The sequence below is a fragment of the Cnephaeus nilssonii genome (genome assembly GCF_951640355.1).
Source record: "Cnephaeus nilssonii genome assembly, chromosome: X".
Classification (NCBI taxonomy): Eukaryota; Metazoa; Chordata; class Mammalia; order Chiroptera; family Vespertilionidae; genus Cnephaeus; species Cnephaeus nilssonii.
In genome coordinates this window covers 120,943,483-120,962,840 of record NC_137071.1, presented here as the reverse complement: position 1 = coordinate 120,962,840, position 19,358 = coordinate 120,943,483, and the positions used below count along the sequence as shown (strand labels likewise).

Genomic DNA, 19,358 nt, shown 5'->3' with positions numbered 1-19,358 from the left:
AGCATGCCCTGGCCTAGCAGGCCCCCGAGGGCGGCCCAGGTCCAGGGTTCGGGGACAGGGGCCGCCGGTTGGCATGGACACAGATGGGCGCCCTGCCCAGAGCAGAGGCCAGATGCCATTGGAATTGGATTAAGACCACATCGTGTGGCTCCAGGCTAATCCGCCCCCTCCTTCCCATGATTGCCGGTGGAGGCCAGACAGGGGAAGGGCCGGGACCCAGGTCTCCCAAGCAGGCCTACTACTGAGCTTGGCCTAAGACCCAGGTTCCTTGGCTTCTGGAATTCTCCTGGCTTGCTAAAAGTGCCCTCCCGCAAAACACCCTACACCTCCCCACCCTTCCCAAAGCACCACTCTGCCAGCATTCCCAGTCTGCCCACCTTGGTGGGGGTTTGGTGTAGGGCCTGGGGCACAGCTAATCTGGCCCCTCTGACAGGCTCAGTCCACTGTGACCGAGCCGGAGTGAGTGGGGGTCTGGGTGAGAACTGGGGGACCAAGTCAGTAGGTGTTCTAGGATCCCACACTTGCTGGAGGGCCAGTCACCCATTCCTGGTGCCCAGACCTTAAGGGCTTCAGGGATTGAACAGCCGAGGGGTTGGTGGTCGTCGTACCACTCATCCTTCGGGACACAGACCAGGCTTGGCTGGGCCACCCACCTGGGCACCTGCCCTTCTCCATTCCTGCCCCTCCACAGGCACCGGGTGCGCTCCAGAGCTGCTGGGGCAGAATCAGGCAGGTTCCCAGGGGCCTTGACATTTTAAATATTTAACAAAGCCTGACAGGCAGAGGAAAGAACTGCCAGCTGAAGCCCATCTGCTTCCTTTTATCTGGGGGAGGCCAGAGCTCTTGTGGCTAAATGGCCCCAGATCATGGGGGAGGGCAAGGAGGAGGGAAGGAGAGAGAACCTCTGGCCCTGAGTCAAACCATCTGCCCCCGTGACACGCCGTGTCAGGCTGGGCCTCTTCACAGTGCAAACCAAGAGAGACCCAGGAAGTCAGGGAAGGCCACCCACCTTGGAGTTCCTGACCCGGTCAGGTGAGCGCCCTCCCACCTGGTCCTCGGCCCGCTTCCTCCCCGGTGGGCCATCTCTACTTCCCAGTCCCAGCCCATGCTCCACCACAGACACATGGGACCAGGGAGCAGGAAACAGACGATGGCCAGGGCCCTGGGAGACTGATGTGATGGCTGAGAGGAGAGCTGTGAGATCCATCAGCACTGGCCCAGCATCCCTGCCAGGGAGGTGCCCATTGGGCCGGTAAACACTCCAGCTCTTGGAACCTGGGACCCAGCCTGGCTCCTGGTGGTCCTGGCTTCTGGGCAGACCCAGAAGGCAGGACTGGGGGAGGCTGGCACAAGGCAGGGTAGAGGATCGCCTTCGGATCAGGAGGTGAGGACCTCAGGGCAGAGGAGGGGACCCAAAATGGCAGCCAGGCCTTCATTCTTAGAACCTTCTCTAGGCTCCTTGCAGCACATCTGTCTCAGGCTTGCTCCTCTTTGGTGTCACCAGTGCTGCCTCCACTTGGCACTCTGGGCATCACCCCCTCAGGCCCCACTGTCCCCAAGCCATGCCCTCCCTTGCCAGGGAGAGGCCTCCTGCAACCCAAGCCCTCAGAGAGGCCCCACTCTGCACCTCTTCCTCCTTGTCTGGCCCCGATTAACTGGACACAGTGCTGAGCACGTGGGGCACTGGGACACAGAAAGGGGCAGGCAGTCTCCTCCCTTCTCCTTTTCGGTCACTCCGTTTCTATTATTCCGAAGAAGAGACCAGAGCAGGGAGCCACTCATTATGAAGGTGCAGGTGCAGGGGGTCCGGCCACAGCTCCTCGAAGACTGCAGGTTGCCCAGAGGGTGACCTCCTCACCCCATACAGACCAGCTCCTGCTCAGGGGGAAATGGCCACCGGGGGAGGGCATGGTCAGGGTCAAGAGTGCCTCTAGGACCCGGCCGGCATGGCTCAGTGGTTGAGTGTTGACCCATGAACCAAGAGGTCAGGGCACATGCCTGGGTTCCAGGCTCGATCCCTAGTAGGGAGCCTGCAGGAGGCAGCCGCTCAATGATTCTCTCTCATCATTGATGTTTCTTTCTCTCTCTCCTTCTTCCTTCTTCTCTCTCTGAAATCAATGAAAACATAGTTTAAAAAAAGAGTGCCTCTAAGAAGGGGACATCCTCAGGAGACCCCTGGAGTGTCCGGTGACACATGGCCCAGAGTCGCCTGCGATCAGGTGGCCGTGTCGGGTCTCTGCTGGCAGACTTACCCTCTGTGGGCGAGGTCTTCAGCCTCCTGCACAGCCCGCTGACGTCCCCGTAGGCTTCTTGGACCTTCTGCAGCGCCTCGGCCCCTCGGAGCTCCATGAGGGAGCGCAGTTCAGCCAGCGTGCACCCGAAGCCGCCTGCATGGGGGGCCTCCCGCTGCTGCTGGGGCTTGGGGTGGAACTCGATGGAACTGTTGGCCATGTCACCCATCCTGCCTGTCACACTGGGAGGAGAGGGTGCTGGGCCTTCTCACAGGTGCAGCCTCAGTGTGGCCTAGGTGGCCACCTGAGGTGCCAATGCCTGGGGGAGGTGTAGTGGAAGTGGCGGCGGCAGGGAAGTGGCCAAGTATAGACACCTGGGGAGAAGGAAGGGAGAAGAAGCCAGGGGCACAGTTGAGGCAAAACCAAGGTCCACTCTTCTAGAACATTCTCCACAAATCTACACTCAGTCCAAGTCATGACTTGCTAAATACCGCTAAATACAACATCCTCCCTCCTCCCGGGTGGGCCAGTGACCCCCACACTCTGCCAGGCTCGATCAGTACTCCTGCCCACCATGAGCACCCAAGCCGGGAGGGTGGGACTGATTAGTGAGGGTCTTGCCCCTCCTCCAGCGAACCGACCAATCCATCACGCTCCAGCTCTTGCCTGATTAAGACTCGCCCTGTGGGGCCCGCATGCTATAAATCCCGGCTCAGCTTCTGCTGCTCACAGCTCACAGTTACAGGCTCAGTGATGCACAGGGGTCCCGGGAGCAGGCCAAGCCATGGACAAGGCCAGCTGAGTGCCAGGTCAGGGTGTCTCTGCTGCCCTGTGGGTACCTGGGAAGTGAGGGCAAAGAAGAGAGGAGGCCCAGAGGAAGCGGGAAGGGAGAGAGGGAACGGGGAAGGAAGGGAGGGCGGAAAGGAGGGGATAAAGGGAGTAGAAGTGGGGTGGGGTGGGGGACAGGGCACACAGGAGAAATCAGAAAGCAGCCCCAGGTCTGTCGCCCTGCCCCACAGCACAGTGCCACCCCCCCACACACTCCCTTCGCACGGAGAGCAGGCAGCTGACCCTTGGCCACACCATCTTCACTCCTCTGCAGAGCATTGTGAAGTTGTCATCCCTCTCACTGTCCCCATACCCCACCGCCACTGCCCACACCTGCCCAGGGTCTGGCGGTTTGGACCACAGGGGCCTGTTGAGCCTACTGGGCTTGCCTATCCCCGGCCTCTAGCTTCTCCAGCTGGTCTTCCTCTACCTCTCCTTCCCCGCCTGTGGCCTGCCTGCGCATGAGTGGAAGCATCCACCAAGGCCATGCGCTAAGCTCCTAGGGCTGAAGTAGTCTCCGTGCACATGGCCTTGGCCTTCACACCAGCGGGGGCCTCCTGGCAACGTGGCTCAGCTGGGCCTCATGCCTCGTCTCTGAGGATTCTCCTGGAGGCAGAACTTGGCCACCAATCCAGATTTCTGATCTAGAACCGCCCATGGAAACACAGTAGCCCAGAGCCCTGTGGCCTGCTGCTCTCAGGAGAGCCCCTGCCTTCACTCAGAGCCTAGTGAATGCACCACAGCTCTCAGGGGCTTATACCATGGTGGGGTCTCAGTTCCTCCGGATGCTGGCCCCACCTGCCAAGAAAAAGCACATGCACCTAGGGCAGTCCTTGCCCGAGACGTCTGGGAAGTAGAGAGGCGCCTCAGAAAAGGCTGCCTGTGTTTTAAAAGCCTTCATTGCCGGAAGATGTGGAAACCAAGTGGCAGACCCACAAATGTGCCGTCCTCTTCCACACCCACGCATCTCTCCATTGTCCGTCCATTCAGTTCGCCATCTGACAAGTCTTTACTGAGCATCTACTATATGCCTGTGCCGGGGACAGACGGGTGGACAGGACGACAGAGGGGTGGACAGGACTGAATGCATTTCCACGCTCTCCATCTGCCTGGGAGATGGGTACATAGCAGGTCCCGCTGGTGAGAAACCGGCATCAGGGCGATGGGGGTGCAGTTTCAGTTGGGAGCAGGGGTCAGGGAAGGGGCACATTTAAAAAAAGATCAGCCCGAATGGTGTGGCTCAGTGGTTGAGCATTGACCCATGAACCTGGAGGTCATGGTTCAATTCCCAGTCAGGGCACATGCCCAGGTTGGGAGCTCGATCCCCTTTGTGGGGCATGCAGGAGGCAGCTGATCGATGCTTCTCTCTCATCATTGATGTTTCTATCTCTCCCTCTCCCTTCCTCTCTGAAATCAATGGGAATATCCTATATAATAAAAGCCTAATATGCAAATCGACCGACTGGCGGAATGACCAGTGGAACGACCGGTTGCTATGACATGCACTGACCACCAGGGGGCAGACACTCAAAGCAGGAGCTGCCCTCAGCCCACAGGCCCCAGGCCAGCCAAGGTGGGTGCCAGCAGGGGCCCCCCTGATTGCCCCGTGGATCGCCCCACAGATTGGCCCTGATCGCTGGCCAGGCCTAGGGCGTGCACAAATTTGGTGCACCAGGCCTCTAGTGTTTAAATAAAAAAGAAAAGACTGAAGCAAGTTGGTGGAGTGAGCCATTCTTCTGGAGAGAAGAATGTTCTGACAGCAGGAAGAAGGCAGATAATGGGACAGGTCAGTGGGGGAAGGGGGCTGCAGATCACTTGGGGCCATGAGTGACATGGGCCACCACCTATCAGAGGGCTACTGGAGAGGAAGGCGGGAGCTTCGGTGGTTCATTCTGGGTGAGGGCGGGGGCCATGGGGCTGAGCCTGGGGCTGAGGATGACTGGGTGCAGCACAGCACTGGGATTTGAAGGAAGCAGAGCTTTTGTGGTGCATGGGGCCGGCTGGGCTCCTTTTGGGGTGCTGTAGGAATGCACCCCACCCACCCAGGTGGGACACGGCAGGAATCACTCTGCCATTTGAGTTGAGGTGGCAGAGCCATGAGGCCACCCAGGTCTCTTGCCTTTGACCACAGGCCTTGGCGGGCCAAGGAGACAGCGATGGAAGCTTTTGACTGCCACCTGCACCCCTTGGTCCTCTGCAGACAGCATCACCTGGCATCTCCATCCTGCCCCATGCCCTTGTCCCCTCCAGCTTCCTTCCCCCCTCCCGCCCCCCCGCCCCTGCCACTCCGGACCTTTGCTTAGCCTTCTGGCTGCTGGAGGGATGGGCAGGGTCTGGTTTACCTATGCAGACACAGGCTCCAGCCAGCATTGGGCCCACAGACACCCTGTGAGTCGGCTTCCTGGGCTCAGCTGTCATCCAGGTCCTAGGCAGGCAGGGCTGCCGGGAGAGGACCGAACAATTGGTCCTGTGAGGGCCGGGGCTGGGTGGCAGGGGCATCCAGCATAAACGTGAGCCAGTTGTCCCTGAGCAGAGTTCCCAGGCCATGCCAGCCCTGCTCGTACTGGCTGAAGAGAGTGGTGGGCATTCACTCCGGGCCCTGATGCCCTTGGCAGGCAGGCTACTGGTCTGCATTCGGAGACCCGCCACATGTGGCCAGGGCACCAGGGCCAGCTGTGCGCCTGTGTGACCCCCATGGAGCTGCCTCAGGACTCCATAGGGGCTCTTTCTAGAAGGGAAGCAGATGAAGAATGTTGTTTCTTTGGAACCTTTTATCTTTTCAGCCTCTACGCCCACTTGGATGAGCGCCGACTCCTGCCACATGGCACTGGTGGGCTCCGGGGGTGACGGAATGATGTATAGTTAGGTGGGCTCATCCCAGTGGCTCGATGGAAATGCCTATTCCTCGGAGCAGAGTACCTTGCAAGCCGGCAGCATAGCATCCCTACCCCCCGCCCCTCCAGGGTTCATCCAAGGCCAGCTCCGTCCTCCCCCTCCAAATCCCTGCCCCTGCCCCCCAGTGTGGCCCTGCCCTTGATTAAGCAATAGCAGCCCAGACGGAGCCACGCCGGGTCCTTGAGCTACTCCTAACTCGTGAGCTGTCTTTGCTGGGGCTGACTGGGCCCACAGTGACTCATGATAAGGGGACTGGGTGAGGAGGTGAGGTCTGGCTGAAAGCATTTTTGCCCCTCTTGGCTGGCCCTGTGTCCCTCCATGCTTCAGTGTCCCCTGGCACCCTGCCTGCACCCGCGTGGCTTGCTCCTTCTCCCTCATCCCCAACCAAGCAGGTCCCATTTCCCATCTACCATCTAACGAGTCTCCTTCCAGTTGGGTGGCTTGTCACCAGCCAGCTATGGGTCACTACCTTCCCTGGTTCAGGCATTGTTAGTCTCCCTGCCTCCACACTGCCCTGGCCTCCAGAAAACCACACCCCCTGTTTCAATCCCCTCACCCCCCATCAAGCCAAAGGCCTCCTTCCCTCAAAGGCCCTTCTAGCTCTGGCCTGTTCAGCCGCGCCCTACACTGGCCTGCCCACGGGCCCGCTCGCCCTGCTGCAATGAGCAGCCTGCCAACTCCGAGCTCCGCACGCGCCCTGCCCTGCACGCCCTCTGTTCCATCTCCACCTGCAACGAATTCGAGTGGCAACTCCAATAGAACGTTCCCCAGAAACTATCTGCCCACACTGAGTCTAGAATCTCATGACTGGGCCGCCTGTTGTCTTCTGCTTGACATTGCAACAAGCTGTGAGCATGTCTTTCCCGCCCTTGGGGTCGAAGCTCTTTGAGACACGTGGTTATTGAGCTGCTGGGAAGCCCATTGCGTGTCAGCCCTGGGTCTGGCTGGCCAAGGAGGAGCTGGGAGCCTTGGGAATGGGGGAATCGCTGTCGCGGAGAGGAGAGCACGAGGGTTCGGTGCAGGGATGAAGGGCAGGGATGCCCATGACCCCCAGCAGGCCACTCAGCGTGGGCTGGGACCCTGCTCCAGCTCTGGGGGCTTCTCAAGTCGAAGCCTGTGCTCATTCGTGCTAACCTCCCTCGTCTTAACGCCACAGGCCAGAGGGCAGCAGAGAGGAGCCATCAGTTAAATCAAGGTCAACCCTTGACCGCTGGCGGCTGGAGAGACCTAATGGCATATGCTCTTGTTTTCCTGGGTTCTCCGTAAGTCTGGGCAATGGCCTCTGTCGGTCTGAGGAAGGACAGTAGCCACCACTGAAATGGCCAAGAACAGAGATGTTCCGGCCTGGGCTGGCTGCCTAGAACGGTTTATAGCACCGAAAGGGCAGGGGATGTACCATTTCTGTACTCTTTCATCTTTCGGACTTTAATTGGCTTAATTGAATTGAAAACTTCCACACAGGGGGACTGGGACCTTCTGGCATTTGCTCCACTTTGGCACAAATTGGCCAGCGTGCTGGGGTGGCGAGAGCAGACACCTGTGGTGGTTCCCTTGCCCGCCTCACCCTCGCCCTGTCATTTTCAACAGGCTGCTACCTCAGGGGCTTGCCCGAGTTCTGCAAGAGGGAGCCTGTGTTTAGGTCTGCACCCTCTCCCCCCCGCCCCCCCCCACTGCCTTCTGGACCTTTCCCTCCAGCAGGGCCTGGCCACCCAGAGGTCTCCTGTCCCCAGGCCCAGTGGCTCATGCCCACATGATTAGAAACCCAGGCATCGTCTCCCCATCCCTGGCCCTTTCTGGCTACCTCTGTCCTGGCTTGGGGTGCTCTCCCAGCATTCTGACTTAATCTGCCTGGATCCCCCACTTTGCCTCCTTGAACCCCTCCGCCAGGCTCTAGAACTTCCTGAAAGAGATGGGGGCACCTCTGTGCCAGGGTGCCCTCTCTTGGGGCCCTCACTCCAGATGCTTCCCTCATGGCACCCTCACAAACACCCTGATCAGACCTCCTGGCCGCGCTCCGGGGGAGAGTCACGATGCCCCGAGCAGCCCAGGCGCTTGGCTGCCAGGAGACAGGACCTTTCTGCTTCCTCAGCTCCGTGGGGCTGCTCAGCGTCGCCTTCACGGAAGGAACAAGGCGTGGAGGACGAAATCTCACTGCTGTTCCCCAAGTCAGAAGTTGCAGCGCATCAGGACACACCCCGTTCTCCATTGGGGGAACATTGTCCCATAGCAGCCCCTGTCCACCACCAGTCTGCAGTTCCTGGGGTCCGAGCAGGTGCCTGTCCCCACGTTGATGACGGGGCATTTGCTGCCTCCACAGGGTACACGGAGCCCGGCTGGCAGACCAGCTAGAAGCCAGGCAGTCCCCGTTCCCAGTGTCCTTTCCAAGTCACTGCGCGCGGCTAATGGGCTGATGCTGGATGCCTGAGGGGAAGGGCTGGGTCCTGCCACTCGGGGGCTTCTATAGGCCCAGGAAACCATGCCCTGAGGCAAGAAGGGGAGCATAACCCAGCAAGGCCAAATCCCAGGCAGCCTGGGACAGAGTCAGAGGGCAAGAGATGCAGGCCTGACTCCTGCCCCCCAGGGTATGTGCCCTCCAGTGCCACCCTCTTTGAGGCGCGCTGCCCTACACAGCTCCCCACAGATCCACCGAGCAGGGGCTCACCTTTCAGAAGAAACCACGGCTCAGCTATGTGACTCATGGTGGGGATTCCTTAAAATAACAGTCCCCTCCTCTCTCCACCTCCAGGCACCTGCAACCCAGGCCCAGCCCCACGGAAGCAGGAGCAGGAGGCCCCACAGGTCAGCGGGGGGCCCCTGCACAACAGCTGGGGCCCCGTTTGGGTCAAGCCCTCTAGCAGCAGGTGGAGAGCAGGCGGGGGAGCAGGTGCAGGGGCCCTCAGGGGACCCCACTTGCCCTGCCCTCTTTTGGGACTGGTTTGATCCAGGCAGGTGAAAGCGGTGGCTCAAGGTGCCCCTTTAACCCTTGACTTCCCAGGACGCCCCTTCCTGGGCCAGGACCTAGCTCTCCTGCCAGGACCCCTGCCTCCCTCCCCACCCTCCTGGCCTCCTCTGCTTGACCACCTTGGCGACCACCCAGGAGGGGAAAAGAGGGCTCCAAGGACGAGACCTGCATTTAGCCAGGAAGGGAGGAGGGAGCAGGAGAAGGAGCCGAGGCAGAGAACAGCCTCATTAATATTTCAGAGGCACCGTCACTGCAGCTCCTGGGCCCTCCACAGCCCCGCCACTTGTGCTAGTGGAGGGAGGAGGATGGGAAAAGGAAAGGAAATAAAACAGAGAAAACAGATTTAAAGGGACAGCCCCCCTCCCCCCCTCTGTTCTTCCTCCCTCTAGTTCCTGGTACAATCTGTGCACACGTCAAGTGGCTTTCCCAGGGAACAGCTTTGGGCAAAAACAATAACAGCAGAAAAGGGTCAACCATTGCCACGGCACCCTCTCTTTAAACTCACGAACACACCCTCCCACTCGAACCTCCAACCCTGTGGAGGGCCGGTCATGCTGCCACTGGGCACCAGGGCTACCGCAGGGACCCACTGGGGCTGCCAAAGGATGCTTCCCATTCAGCGCCAGGTCCAGGCTCAAAGGGCCATCTCAGGCCAGCAGAAAGACAGATGCTCAGAGGACAGGCTAATTAGAGTCCAGCCAAGGAGAATTCTGGAACCCGGAAAAATCCAACAAGTCTAGCTACCTGGAGGTGGCAGGGACCCAGATTGGTGAACCCCTTGAGAACTGGTAGCTCAGGGCTTTAGTCTAATCTAGAACGGCAGATGCCAGACCTGGAGGGGATTTTTAAAAATGCTTGGTCCCAGCGCTGGCTGGTGTGGCTTGGTTGGGCATTGTCCTGTGCACCAAAAGGTTGCAAGTTTGATTCCGGGTTAGCCTGGGTTACGGGCTCGATCCCTGGTAGGGGCTGTGCAGGAGGCAGCCGATTGATGTTCCATTTGCACATCGATGTTTCTCTCTCTCTCCCTCTCCCTTCCTCTCTTTCTAAAAATCAACAAAACATCTTAAAAAAAAAAAAGGCTTGGTTCTAGCGGGAGCTTCACCATCAGGAGGGGGTGGCACAGGGAGTCTCCAGGAAAGGCCCAGAATTATCCAGCTAAGACACACTCCAACAGGGAATGTGAAGTATGGTGCAGCCACTACAGAAAATGATGTGGTGGTTCCTCAAAAAATTAAACATACAATTACCACGGTATCCAGCAATCCCGCATTGGGGTATCTACCCAAAAGAATTGGAAGCAGGCTCTCTAAGAGACTTGCACACCCATGTTCATAGCAGCGGTATTCACAGCAGCCAAAAGTGGAAGCAACTCAAGTCTCCATCGACACAGGAATGGATGAACAAAATGTGGTCTAGTCATACAGTGGACTATTATTCAGCCTTGAAAAGGAAGTTAGTTCTGACACATGCTACAACATGGACAAACCTTGAGGACATTACGCTAAGTGAAATAAGCCAGACACAAAAGGACAAATAGTATATGATACCACTTTTATGAGGTCCTTAGAGTAGGCAAATTTATAAGGATGGAAAATAGAAGGGTGTTTGCCAGGGGCTGGGGAAAAGGGATGAGGAGTTAGTATTTAATAGGGACAGTTTCAGTTTGGGAAGATGAAAAGCTCTGAAGATGGATGGTGGTGATGGATGTACAACAATGTGAATGCACTTGATGCCACTGAACTGTACCCTTAAAAAAGGTTAAGATGGTAAGTTCTATGCAATGTGTATTTTGCTGCAATTGAACAACCAAACTGGCCACACCAGCCCTTTTGTACTGTGTCCAGAGTAGCCTTCCGTGATGCCTCGGGCCGCACAATGATAGTAACAGTCCCACTGCCTTGACTGCCGATCAACCAATGATTCTGCCCGGGTGGATTTTTTGTTGTTAATCCTCAGTCAAGGATATTTTTCCATTGATTTTTAGAGTGAGTGGAAGGGAGGAAGAGAGACACACAGAGAGAAACACCGATGTGAGAGAAGCACATCGATTGGTTGTCTCCTGCACATGCCCCGCACCAGGGCTGTGGATTGAGCCTACAACCGAGGTACGTGCCCTTGATTGAATCGAACGCTTCAATCCGCAGGTCGACGCTCTATCTCTACTGATTCAATCTGGCTAGGGATGCCCGTATGGATTTTAACTTTCAGGAGCACCCTCTACCTGGAATTAAAACCTAATCAGACCCTTCCATACATTCCCTACCACCACCCTTTAGCCTTGATGACCTTTGACACCACCCTCATCCTGCCTCAGCTGGCTGGTTGCCTATTAGGTGGCAGAAAAGCAGACGAGTTGAGAGGCTGAGCTTGCTGGTGGCCATTGGCAGGGCTCTTCCCCCCTACGTGGAAGAAGTGTGGCCCTGTGTCCCCGCCCCCACTCCCCTTGCCTGCCTCCTCTCTTGCTGCTGCTCTGCATTTCCTCAGAGGCGCTAACCCCACCCTGTCCTCAGAAGGGACCAGAAGGGATGGCCAGAACATGCGGGGAAGGCCTGGCCTCCAGACCACAGGTGCTGTTAATACAATATGGCTTTAGGAGGCACTAACGAACCCCTAGGAGGTTGTGGCAGGGAGTTGCTAGATAGTCTCTGATTTCTATTCCCCTCTTCCCATGTCGTATCTTAATTTTTAGCCAGGTGTCTTGTCATCCAGCTATTGACTATATTCCCCCAACTCTGGTGCAGCTACGTATGGCCATGTGACTATGTGCTGCCCAATGGGATTTGAGCAAAAGGGTCAGCATTAGGGATTCTAAGCACATGGGGAGGGGGGGCGAGAAAAGGGATAAGGCCAACTCCAGGGTTGTGTCCTTAAAGGGAAGGAATGTGAACTCCCCTGCCCCTCTCCTCCTTCCTGCCAGCTGGAACGATGATGTGAAGATAGGAGCAGAAGCAGCTATCTTACTCCGTTTGGCACACTGCCTGCTGAGGATGGCAACACCATCAAAGGAGCCTGGGTCCCTTATGGCCAAGTAGCTGTCATTTCAGCCCTAGGTTGCCTAGATGTTTGTGTGTGAAAGAAACCAACTTCTCTCTTTCTATAGCTCCATGAAGCTGGGTCTCCATTAAAGAGGTCAAGCTCATCACCTAGGAAATTCAGGCATGCAGGGAGGAACCCAGCCTCCATTGCCTGCCTCCCGCCTCCCTCCACGCCTTCTGAGAACCAATTCCAGCATGTAATAATTACAAGAGTTCTGTCAAAAGGTTGATGGGACTTGGGGGGCTCAACAAGGGTGAGCCACATATGTAGTTTGCCTGTTGGAAATGGCTAAATGGCACTTCCCCCAAACCTGAATAGGATTGTTAACTGCCAGACAGCTCAGGGCATTTTATTGCCTCCTGTTGGCCAAACACCTGAACAGCTGTAGGCTATTCCTCAAACTGATAATGCTCTGTACCCTTTGATACCTGACCCTTTGAAGTGTATATTTCCACCTTGCCTTGGGACACATTGTGTTATAATAAAAGCATGGGTCCTTGGTCAAGGAGGAGAGTCTTTAGCTCCCTTTAGCTGAAGCTCCTCTGACCCCCAAAGCCTTTCAAAAATGTCTTTCATCTTTGGACTCTTTAATCATCTATGCAGAACCCCTTTCTCCAGAATGCTGAACCTTTTGTAAGGCTGGGACAAGAACCTCGGCATTATGGTGGCCCGTACGGGGAACACCAACATTTATGACGCCCTAACGAGGGACACCAACACATGCCCAAAGCCAACTCTGGTTCTAGGAGAACCAGGAGGCCTCCATGGAGTCTCCATGACCTACCAACCCCCGTACTGCCATGGGCTCCCTGGAATATGTGGTGATTAGGAGCTGGGCTCCCCCTCACCTGTGCCAATTGACATCGTCCTAGAAGTTCTAGCCAAATCAGGGAGAGACAGAACCATGAGAGTACCAAAGAGAGAGACAGAAGGACAATTTGGTCACAGGCAATGCCTGGCACCGGGGCTGTGTGGGGGACTCTTCTTCATGCTTTGGGGGCAGTGGTCAGCAAACCGAGGCTCGCAAGTCACATGCGGCTCTTTGGCCCCTTGAGTGTGGCTCTTCCACAAAATATGGGCGCGCACATACAGTGCGATTGAAATTTCGTGGCCCATGAGCAGAAGTCGGTTTTCGGCCTGGGCAAGTCTGTTTTGAAGAAGTGGCGTTAGAACACTCGAGGGGCCAAAGAGCCACATGTGGCTCGCATGTGGCTCGCGAGCTATGGTTTGCCGACCATTGCTTTGGGGGAAGGACGCATTCCCTCTGGGCTATAAGCCTCTGAAGCAGGAAGACTGATTGTCCTCACTTTAGAGCTGAAGCTGCTGAGGCACAGAGAGGTTAAAGAGCTCATTCAACGTCACACAGCCAGCAAGGAACAGAGGTCGACTCAGGTGGTCTAGCTCCAGAGATTTCTACATTGTTCCTCTGCCAAGTGACTGCCCAGAAAACTCCAGAAAAGCGACAAATACATAATTAAAGCCACTTAAGAGTTCAACATAGCCCAACCAGTGTGGCTCAGTGGTTGAGCACCGACCTATGAACCAGGAGGTTATGGTTCCGATTCCCACATGCTCCGGTTGCAGGCTCGATCCTCAATGTGGAGACTGCAGGAGGCAGCCGATCAATGATTCTCTCTCATCGTTGATGTTTTTCTCTCTCTCTCTCCCTCTCCCTTCTTCTCAATATCAATAAAAATATATATTTTTAAAAGTTCAACATAAAAAAAAGAGTTCAACAAAGTGACTAGACAGGACATCTGTCCCCATAAACCTCAGGGCTTGGGACTGTAGGCCCTGGATTCAAGGTTGGCTGTGTGAGCCAGCACAAGTTACTCAACCTCTCTGGGTCTCTCCTTTTGTCCGGGAAATGGGTCCTTGCTCCTCCTGGCTGGGTTGGTGTGAGCTCCTAGGATAGGGGTTACCAAGTGCATATACATAGGAAGGTCCTATTTCCCTAGAGGGTTTCTTCTCCAGGAAGACGAGAGACAGGAATGTTTCTTGTTGAGTCAGTCCGGCTGCCACGCCCGCCCTCCCTCTGCCTGCCTTGAAGCCCTGAGCTCTGACTGAGCCCATCTGGACCCCAGAATTCCATAGGTCAGGACCAGGCTCTACCAGTGAGGCCAGAACATTCCGCTTGGCCAGAGGCCGACCCCATACGCCTGTCAGATGCTTCCCTGTTGCTGGGCCATCCTGGAGCCTGCCCTGTCTTCAATCCTTCTTGGAGAGCGCTAGGCACTGCGGGGGCAGCTGGCTCCCCAGGATGTTTCTGGAGGGAGGTACACACCCCACACGGTGGCCTTCACCGCAATGAGTGCCCCTGGGTCCCAGAAGGAAGTTGGAAGCCCCTTTCTGGCTGGAGCCTTGAAGTGTGTCATTAAGGGGGTCACGACTCTGCCCCGAGGTGGGGGGACAGTCATTTGTTTCCTGCCAGAGAAGGCGAGAGAGCTGGGAAAGGAGAGCTGGAGGGAGCAGGAGAGCGAGAAGCGATGGGCAGGAAGCATAATGACACTAATTATCCAATTACAGCAGCTGTGGCAGAGAGCACTGCATTGCAGCAGAGCTGGAGCCAGTGCCCCCTCCTCACACCCGGGGCTTGGCCCACTCTGTCCCACGCCCCTCCCGCTTCAGCCTGTGAGTAGTTGGTGGCCAGTGAGGTCCAGAGCCTGCCCTGAAGAGCCTGGCCTGGCCTGTGGTGTCTGGAGGGGTGGGGTACAGGGGACCCGGATACACCTTGGCTGGCCTCTGGGACATGCTTCCAGTGCGCAAAGGGCAGAGAACACACAACTGGGGTCTAGGAAGTCGTGGGGTTCTGTCCTCCAGGACTTCACAGACAGAGAATACGTGGACAGAATAAGGGTGCCCAGTCCCAATCCTCCCCTATGTCTCCCCAACTCTGTCCATGGTACCAGGCTGCCCACCCTGCCTATCCCCAAAGCCAGCTCTGAGACACCAGGAGCAGTGAAGGCCTAAACAGATAATTAAGGAAATGACAGCTAACCGAGGCCTTGGAATGCTGCAGACCCAGGGGTGCCTAGAGGAGTCTGCCGGGACACACGTGTCCTCCTGGGGACGGGATCCAGGGGAGCCCTATTGTGGGTCCTGGTGGGGAGCCGGTCTGTTTTTGGAAATAGGTTGAAACCCTGGGGAAGACGGGTTTGGGAGCTCATTGGGTCAAGGTCAGGGGCCAGGAGAGCTGTCAGGGAAGGACACCCACTTCTCTATGGCCAATAAGAGCCTAGAAGGCCAGGCCCCAAATGGGAGACCAGAGATACGTGAGCTGACTTGGTTTCTACCCAGGGGTCTCAGATTGCTGGCAAAATAGGCCTCCTGGGACCTTATGGGACCCAGTTTGGCTGGAGGTCAGCGCCCAATCAATGAGGAGAAAGAGCTGATAAGGACTGTCACTACCGAGGGACCCTGGCCACAGGCCACTCTGAGCCCTTAGAAAAGACTTTGGTCTTGGGTATGGTTGCCCAGAGGGAGCAGAGAAGATGTGTGCAGAGTAAAGATGGGAGTTGAGTCTAGTTGGCCTTCTGTGACCCAGACAAAAGAACTGGCACACCAAAGCGTCCGCGCCACCTTTCCCAGCTGACCAGGTAGGCACGCCTGCTACCAAATACACCGCGGAGGAGGAGACAGTGGCCACATCAGAGGCACCTCAGAAGCTGCAGCCCGGGGAGGGACACCTGCAAGGCTTCCCGACTCCGCTCCAGTACCCTCACTAACCCCAGCAGGTGGTGACAGCAGGATCTGCAAGTCACCAGGGCCCGCTACCGTCTGAATCACACAAACTGAGCCGTCAGGGAATCAGAGGACCCGGTATGCAGATCTAGAAGCATTTCCAGAAAAGCCTGGAGAGGCCACCACAAAGCTCCTGCAGGCCCAGGGGATGCTGGGAGGGAGTAGGTGGGGGTCCTGCAGAGGCACGAGGGCCCCTCTTGTGTGACTCCTCTATGATGACACACGTCATCGGGGTCTGAGCCTCTCCCCTCAGCATGCCCCACACTGTAGCCATCCACCGAAGAGGAGTGAGGGGCCACAGGAGAGAGAGAAGATGGGGTGGGGTGCCCAGCATGGGCCTGGGTCTCTGTCCCTCCCTCTTGTGCTGCTGTGGGCGCTGGGCCACAGCAGGTGGGAGCCTCCCTCTGACTGCAGGGGCCGCCCCTTCACAGGGCAGCGCTCAGGGACCCCAGCAGCCCCAGGAGCCCAGTCCACCTAGCCCCGGGCCACCTGCTTCCTTCCCAGGCCCGCAGCTCCAAACCAAGACTGGACGGTTCACCACTGGTTCTTCCCGATAGAACAGAGCTGAGTCCCATATGGGGGTGGTCAGGGAAGGTCCCGGGACCTGGTGTGGCAGATGGAGGCCCAAATTCCACCCAGGAAGCAGGAGCCCGGGCCATGCCCCACACTGGGCATGCAGAGTGCTGAGTGCTTTCGGCCAGGCTGGTCCACTGTGGAGAAGGGCCCCCTGTGTGGTCACGCCCGGTGCCACCATCCTGGCCGGGGCCAGGGATCACATAAACGGTGGTTCAGTAGAGCCCACTGCTGCACGAGCCTTCACCCTGGTTCAGGGTTTGCATCAAAACGCGGGCATGCAGGATGCCCAGTGTCAGGACATCCATCCAGGGACTGACGATATTCTCAGGCCAGTCCAAGAAGTGTGATCACGGTGGCTCTTTTGAATGTGTCTTCATTCAGAACAAGCCAGAGATGTGCCACCCAAAGGGAAGCAAAAAGACCAAAGGCCTTATCATCACCGGTTTGATTCCTGGTCAGGGCACATGCCCGGGTTGCAGGCTCCGTGCCTGGTAGGGGTGTGTGCAGGAAGCAGCTGATCAATGTTCTGCTCTCACATCGATGTTTCTCTCTCTCCCTCTCCGGTCCTCTCTCTCTCTAAAAAAATAATCAATAAAAATTATATATATATTAGAGGCCTGGTGCATGAATTCGTGCATGGGTGGGGTCCGGCCAGCCTGGCCAGAGGGAGGGGACATGGGCAGTTGGCCAGCCTGCCTGCTGGTTGAACTCTTGGTTGAAGGGACAATTTGCATATTAGCCTTTTATTATATAGGACTAGCGTTCCCGTTGCAGGAAAAATCCTGCAATAGGGTTTCCTGCTGCACTCTACCCCGCCCCGCCTCCGCTCCTCCCTTGTCCCCCGGCCCGCCTTCTCCACCAGCCCGCCCAGCTCTCCTTCCTTCTCCCCCCGCCCCGCCTCCGCTCCTCCCTTCTCCTCCCCCGGGCTTGCTTGCTTCTCTGCAGCTTTGCTCCCTTCAGCATCTCTTGGCTTCTTTCTACGCTGTCTTGATATGCAAATTAGCCGCCATCTTTGTTGGGGTAATTTGCATACTTGTCCTGATTGGTTGGTGGGCGTGGTTTGGGCGTAGCGAAGGTGTGGTCAATTTGCATATTTGTCTATTATAAGGTAGGATATACACTGAGTGGCCAGATTCTTATGCGTTCAGAGATCATAATAATCTGGCCACTCAGTGTATATATATAGATATATATAGCCAAAGCCTCTGAGCCCCCTAGTAGCTGGAACGGAGCCGGCCAATAGCAACTCTACATCTCCCTGTCCTTTCCTGGGTTGCCAGCTTTGTTTTCCTGTTTCTTATCCAGGAGGGTCTGGTGATCCAGGCCGTCTGGCCATCCTCAGCCATGAGGCTTTGCTTCTGATGACGCTCTCCTGCCTACACCCGTATCCCCTGTGTATCTCTGGGAGGAAAACCCATGGAGAGCCAGCCACCATCACGTCTGTGGGGAAGCATGACAGCCCTGAACTGTGGTCCAGAGAATGCGTGGCCAAATGCTTGATTGAGGGAGGCAGGAAGGGGACTCGCCCAATGGTTCTAAGGTTCAGCAGACAAGTTTTGCTTTAAGATTACTGAGCTGGGACCTGCAGGTCAGGTATCAAAAGATACAAGGTTTAAGATTCCAAAGCATTTTTTCCGTATGTCTGTAAGAACAGGGTGATTATTTTAAATGCCTTTATCTGCATGGGAGTGTGAGCTGTGTGGACAAGGACCTCTGGTTTATTAACCTCAGCATTTCCAGCTTTTTGGAAACACGTATAGGCATGGAGCATCTGTATATGGAGAAAAAGGAAATCAGAAAAATAAAGCAAGAGATAGTTTTAAAAGAAAAGAAGTAAAAGTGCCCGGCTGGCGTGGCTCAGTGGTTGAGCATTGACCCATGAACCAGAAGGTCATGGTTCAATTCCCAGTCAGTTGCAGGCTCGATCCCCAGTATGGGGTGTGCAGGAGGCAGCTGATCAGTGATTCTCTCTCATCATTGATGTTTCCATCTCTCTCTCCCTCTCCCTTCCTCTCTGAAATCAAGAAAAATGTATTAAAAAACCAAAACCAAAAACAAGTAAATGCACATTACTGGCATTGGAGCCCACCCACAGGCCATGGGGAAGGGAGGCAGACAGCTCAGAAACAGACCCTCCCTACTCCACATCGGAGTCTGTGCTAACAGAGGCATCATACACTAGCTAGAGGACAAATGAGCTGATAAAGAAACGGGGAGGTTGGGCTAGCACTCAGGAAAATGATGTACCTTGGATCCTCACCTCATACTATTCTTCAAGACAAATTTCCTTTGAATTAAACAGGGTTTGGCAAACATGGCCCAAGGGCCAAATCTGGCAGCCAAGTGCTTTTGTGAATAAAGTTTTATTGGCACACAGCCACGCCCATTCATCGCTGCCGTGTCTGTATTTGAGCTTCTATGAAGAGCTGAGCAGTCAGAACAGAGACTGTGTGGCCCCGCAGAGTGGAAAATATTTACTATCTGACCCTTTGCAGAAAAAGCTTACCCACCCCCCGGTTAAAGAGTTAAAACATGTTAACAATGCAATGACACACTCACACAAGAATAGTTCTCAGATTTCTGTAAGGTACTTTGTAAGTCTAGAAGCAATGGAAGAAATCACACCAAAAAAAAAAATGTGAGACAGAAAGTGTTTACCTTTTGCATGAAAAAATAAACAGGCAAAAAAAATTCTGAAATTACTTGCAACAAGCATGCAAAATTGTCACTATCTTTCATGAATAAATGTATTCAAACCCATAAGAGAAACACTAAGACCTCAGTAAAGGTGAGGAAATCACTAAAAAATCACTAAAAAAAAAAAAAAAAAAAAAAGACATATCATTAATAGGCGTTGTGGAAAAATGCTCACCCTCACCCTCACGAGCAATTAAAAAAACAGAAACTGCTTGGCCAGCGTGGCTCAGTGGTTGAGCGTTGACCTATGAACCAGGAGGTCATGGTTTGATTCCAGGTCAGGGCACATGCCCAGAGTTGTGGGCTCGATCCCCAGTGGGGGGTGTGCAGGAGGCAGCTGATCAGTGTTTCTCTCTCATCATTGCTATTTCTATCTCTTTTTCCTTCTCCCT

General features: G+C 55.7%; 1 protein-coding gene across 7 annotated transcripts in view; it reads right to left on the bottom strand.

The window, feature by feature from the left end:
* Nucleotides 1-19,358, bottom strand: part of ATP2B3 (ATPase plasma membrane Ca2+ transporting 3) — a 78,921-nt gene that overhangs the window by 53,596 nt on the left and 5,967 nt on the right. For all 7 annotated transcript variants that reach the window (XM_079765272.1, XM_079765271.1, XM_079765273.1 and 4 more), the window contains 2 exons: nucleotides 2,898-3,070; nucleotides 2,253-2,605 (listed from right to left, as the gene is read on the bottom strand). In XM_079765272.1, the coding sequence (XP_079621398.1) occupies nucleotides 2,253-2,460 (208 nt within the window). In that variant the 5' untranslated portion in view covers nucleotides 2,461-2,605; nucleotides 2,898-3,070. The remainder of the gene's footprint in view (nucleotides 1-2,252; nucleotides 2,606-2,897; nucleotides 3,071-19,358) is intronic.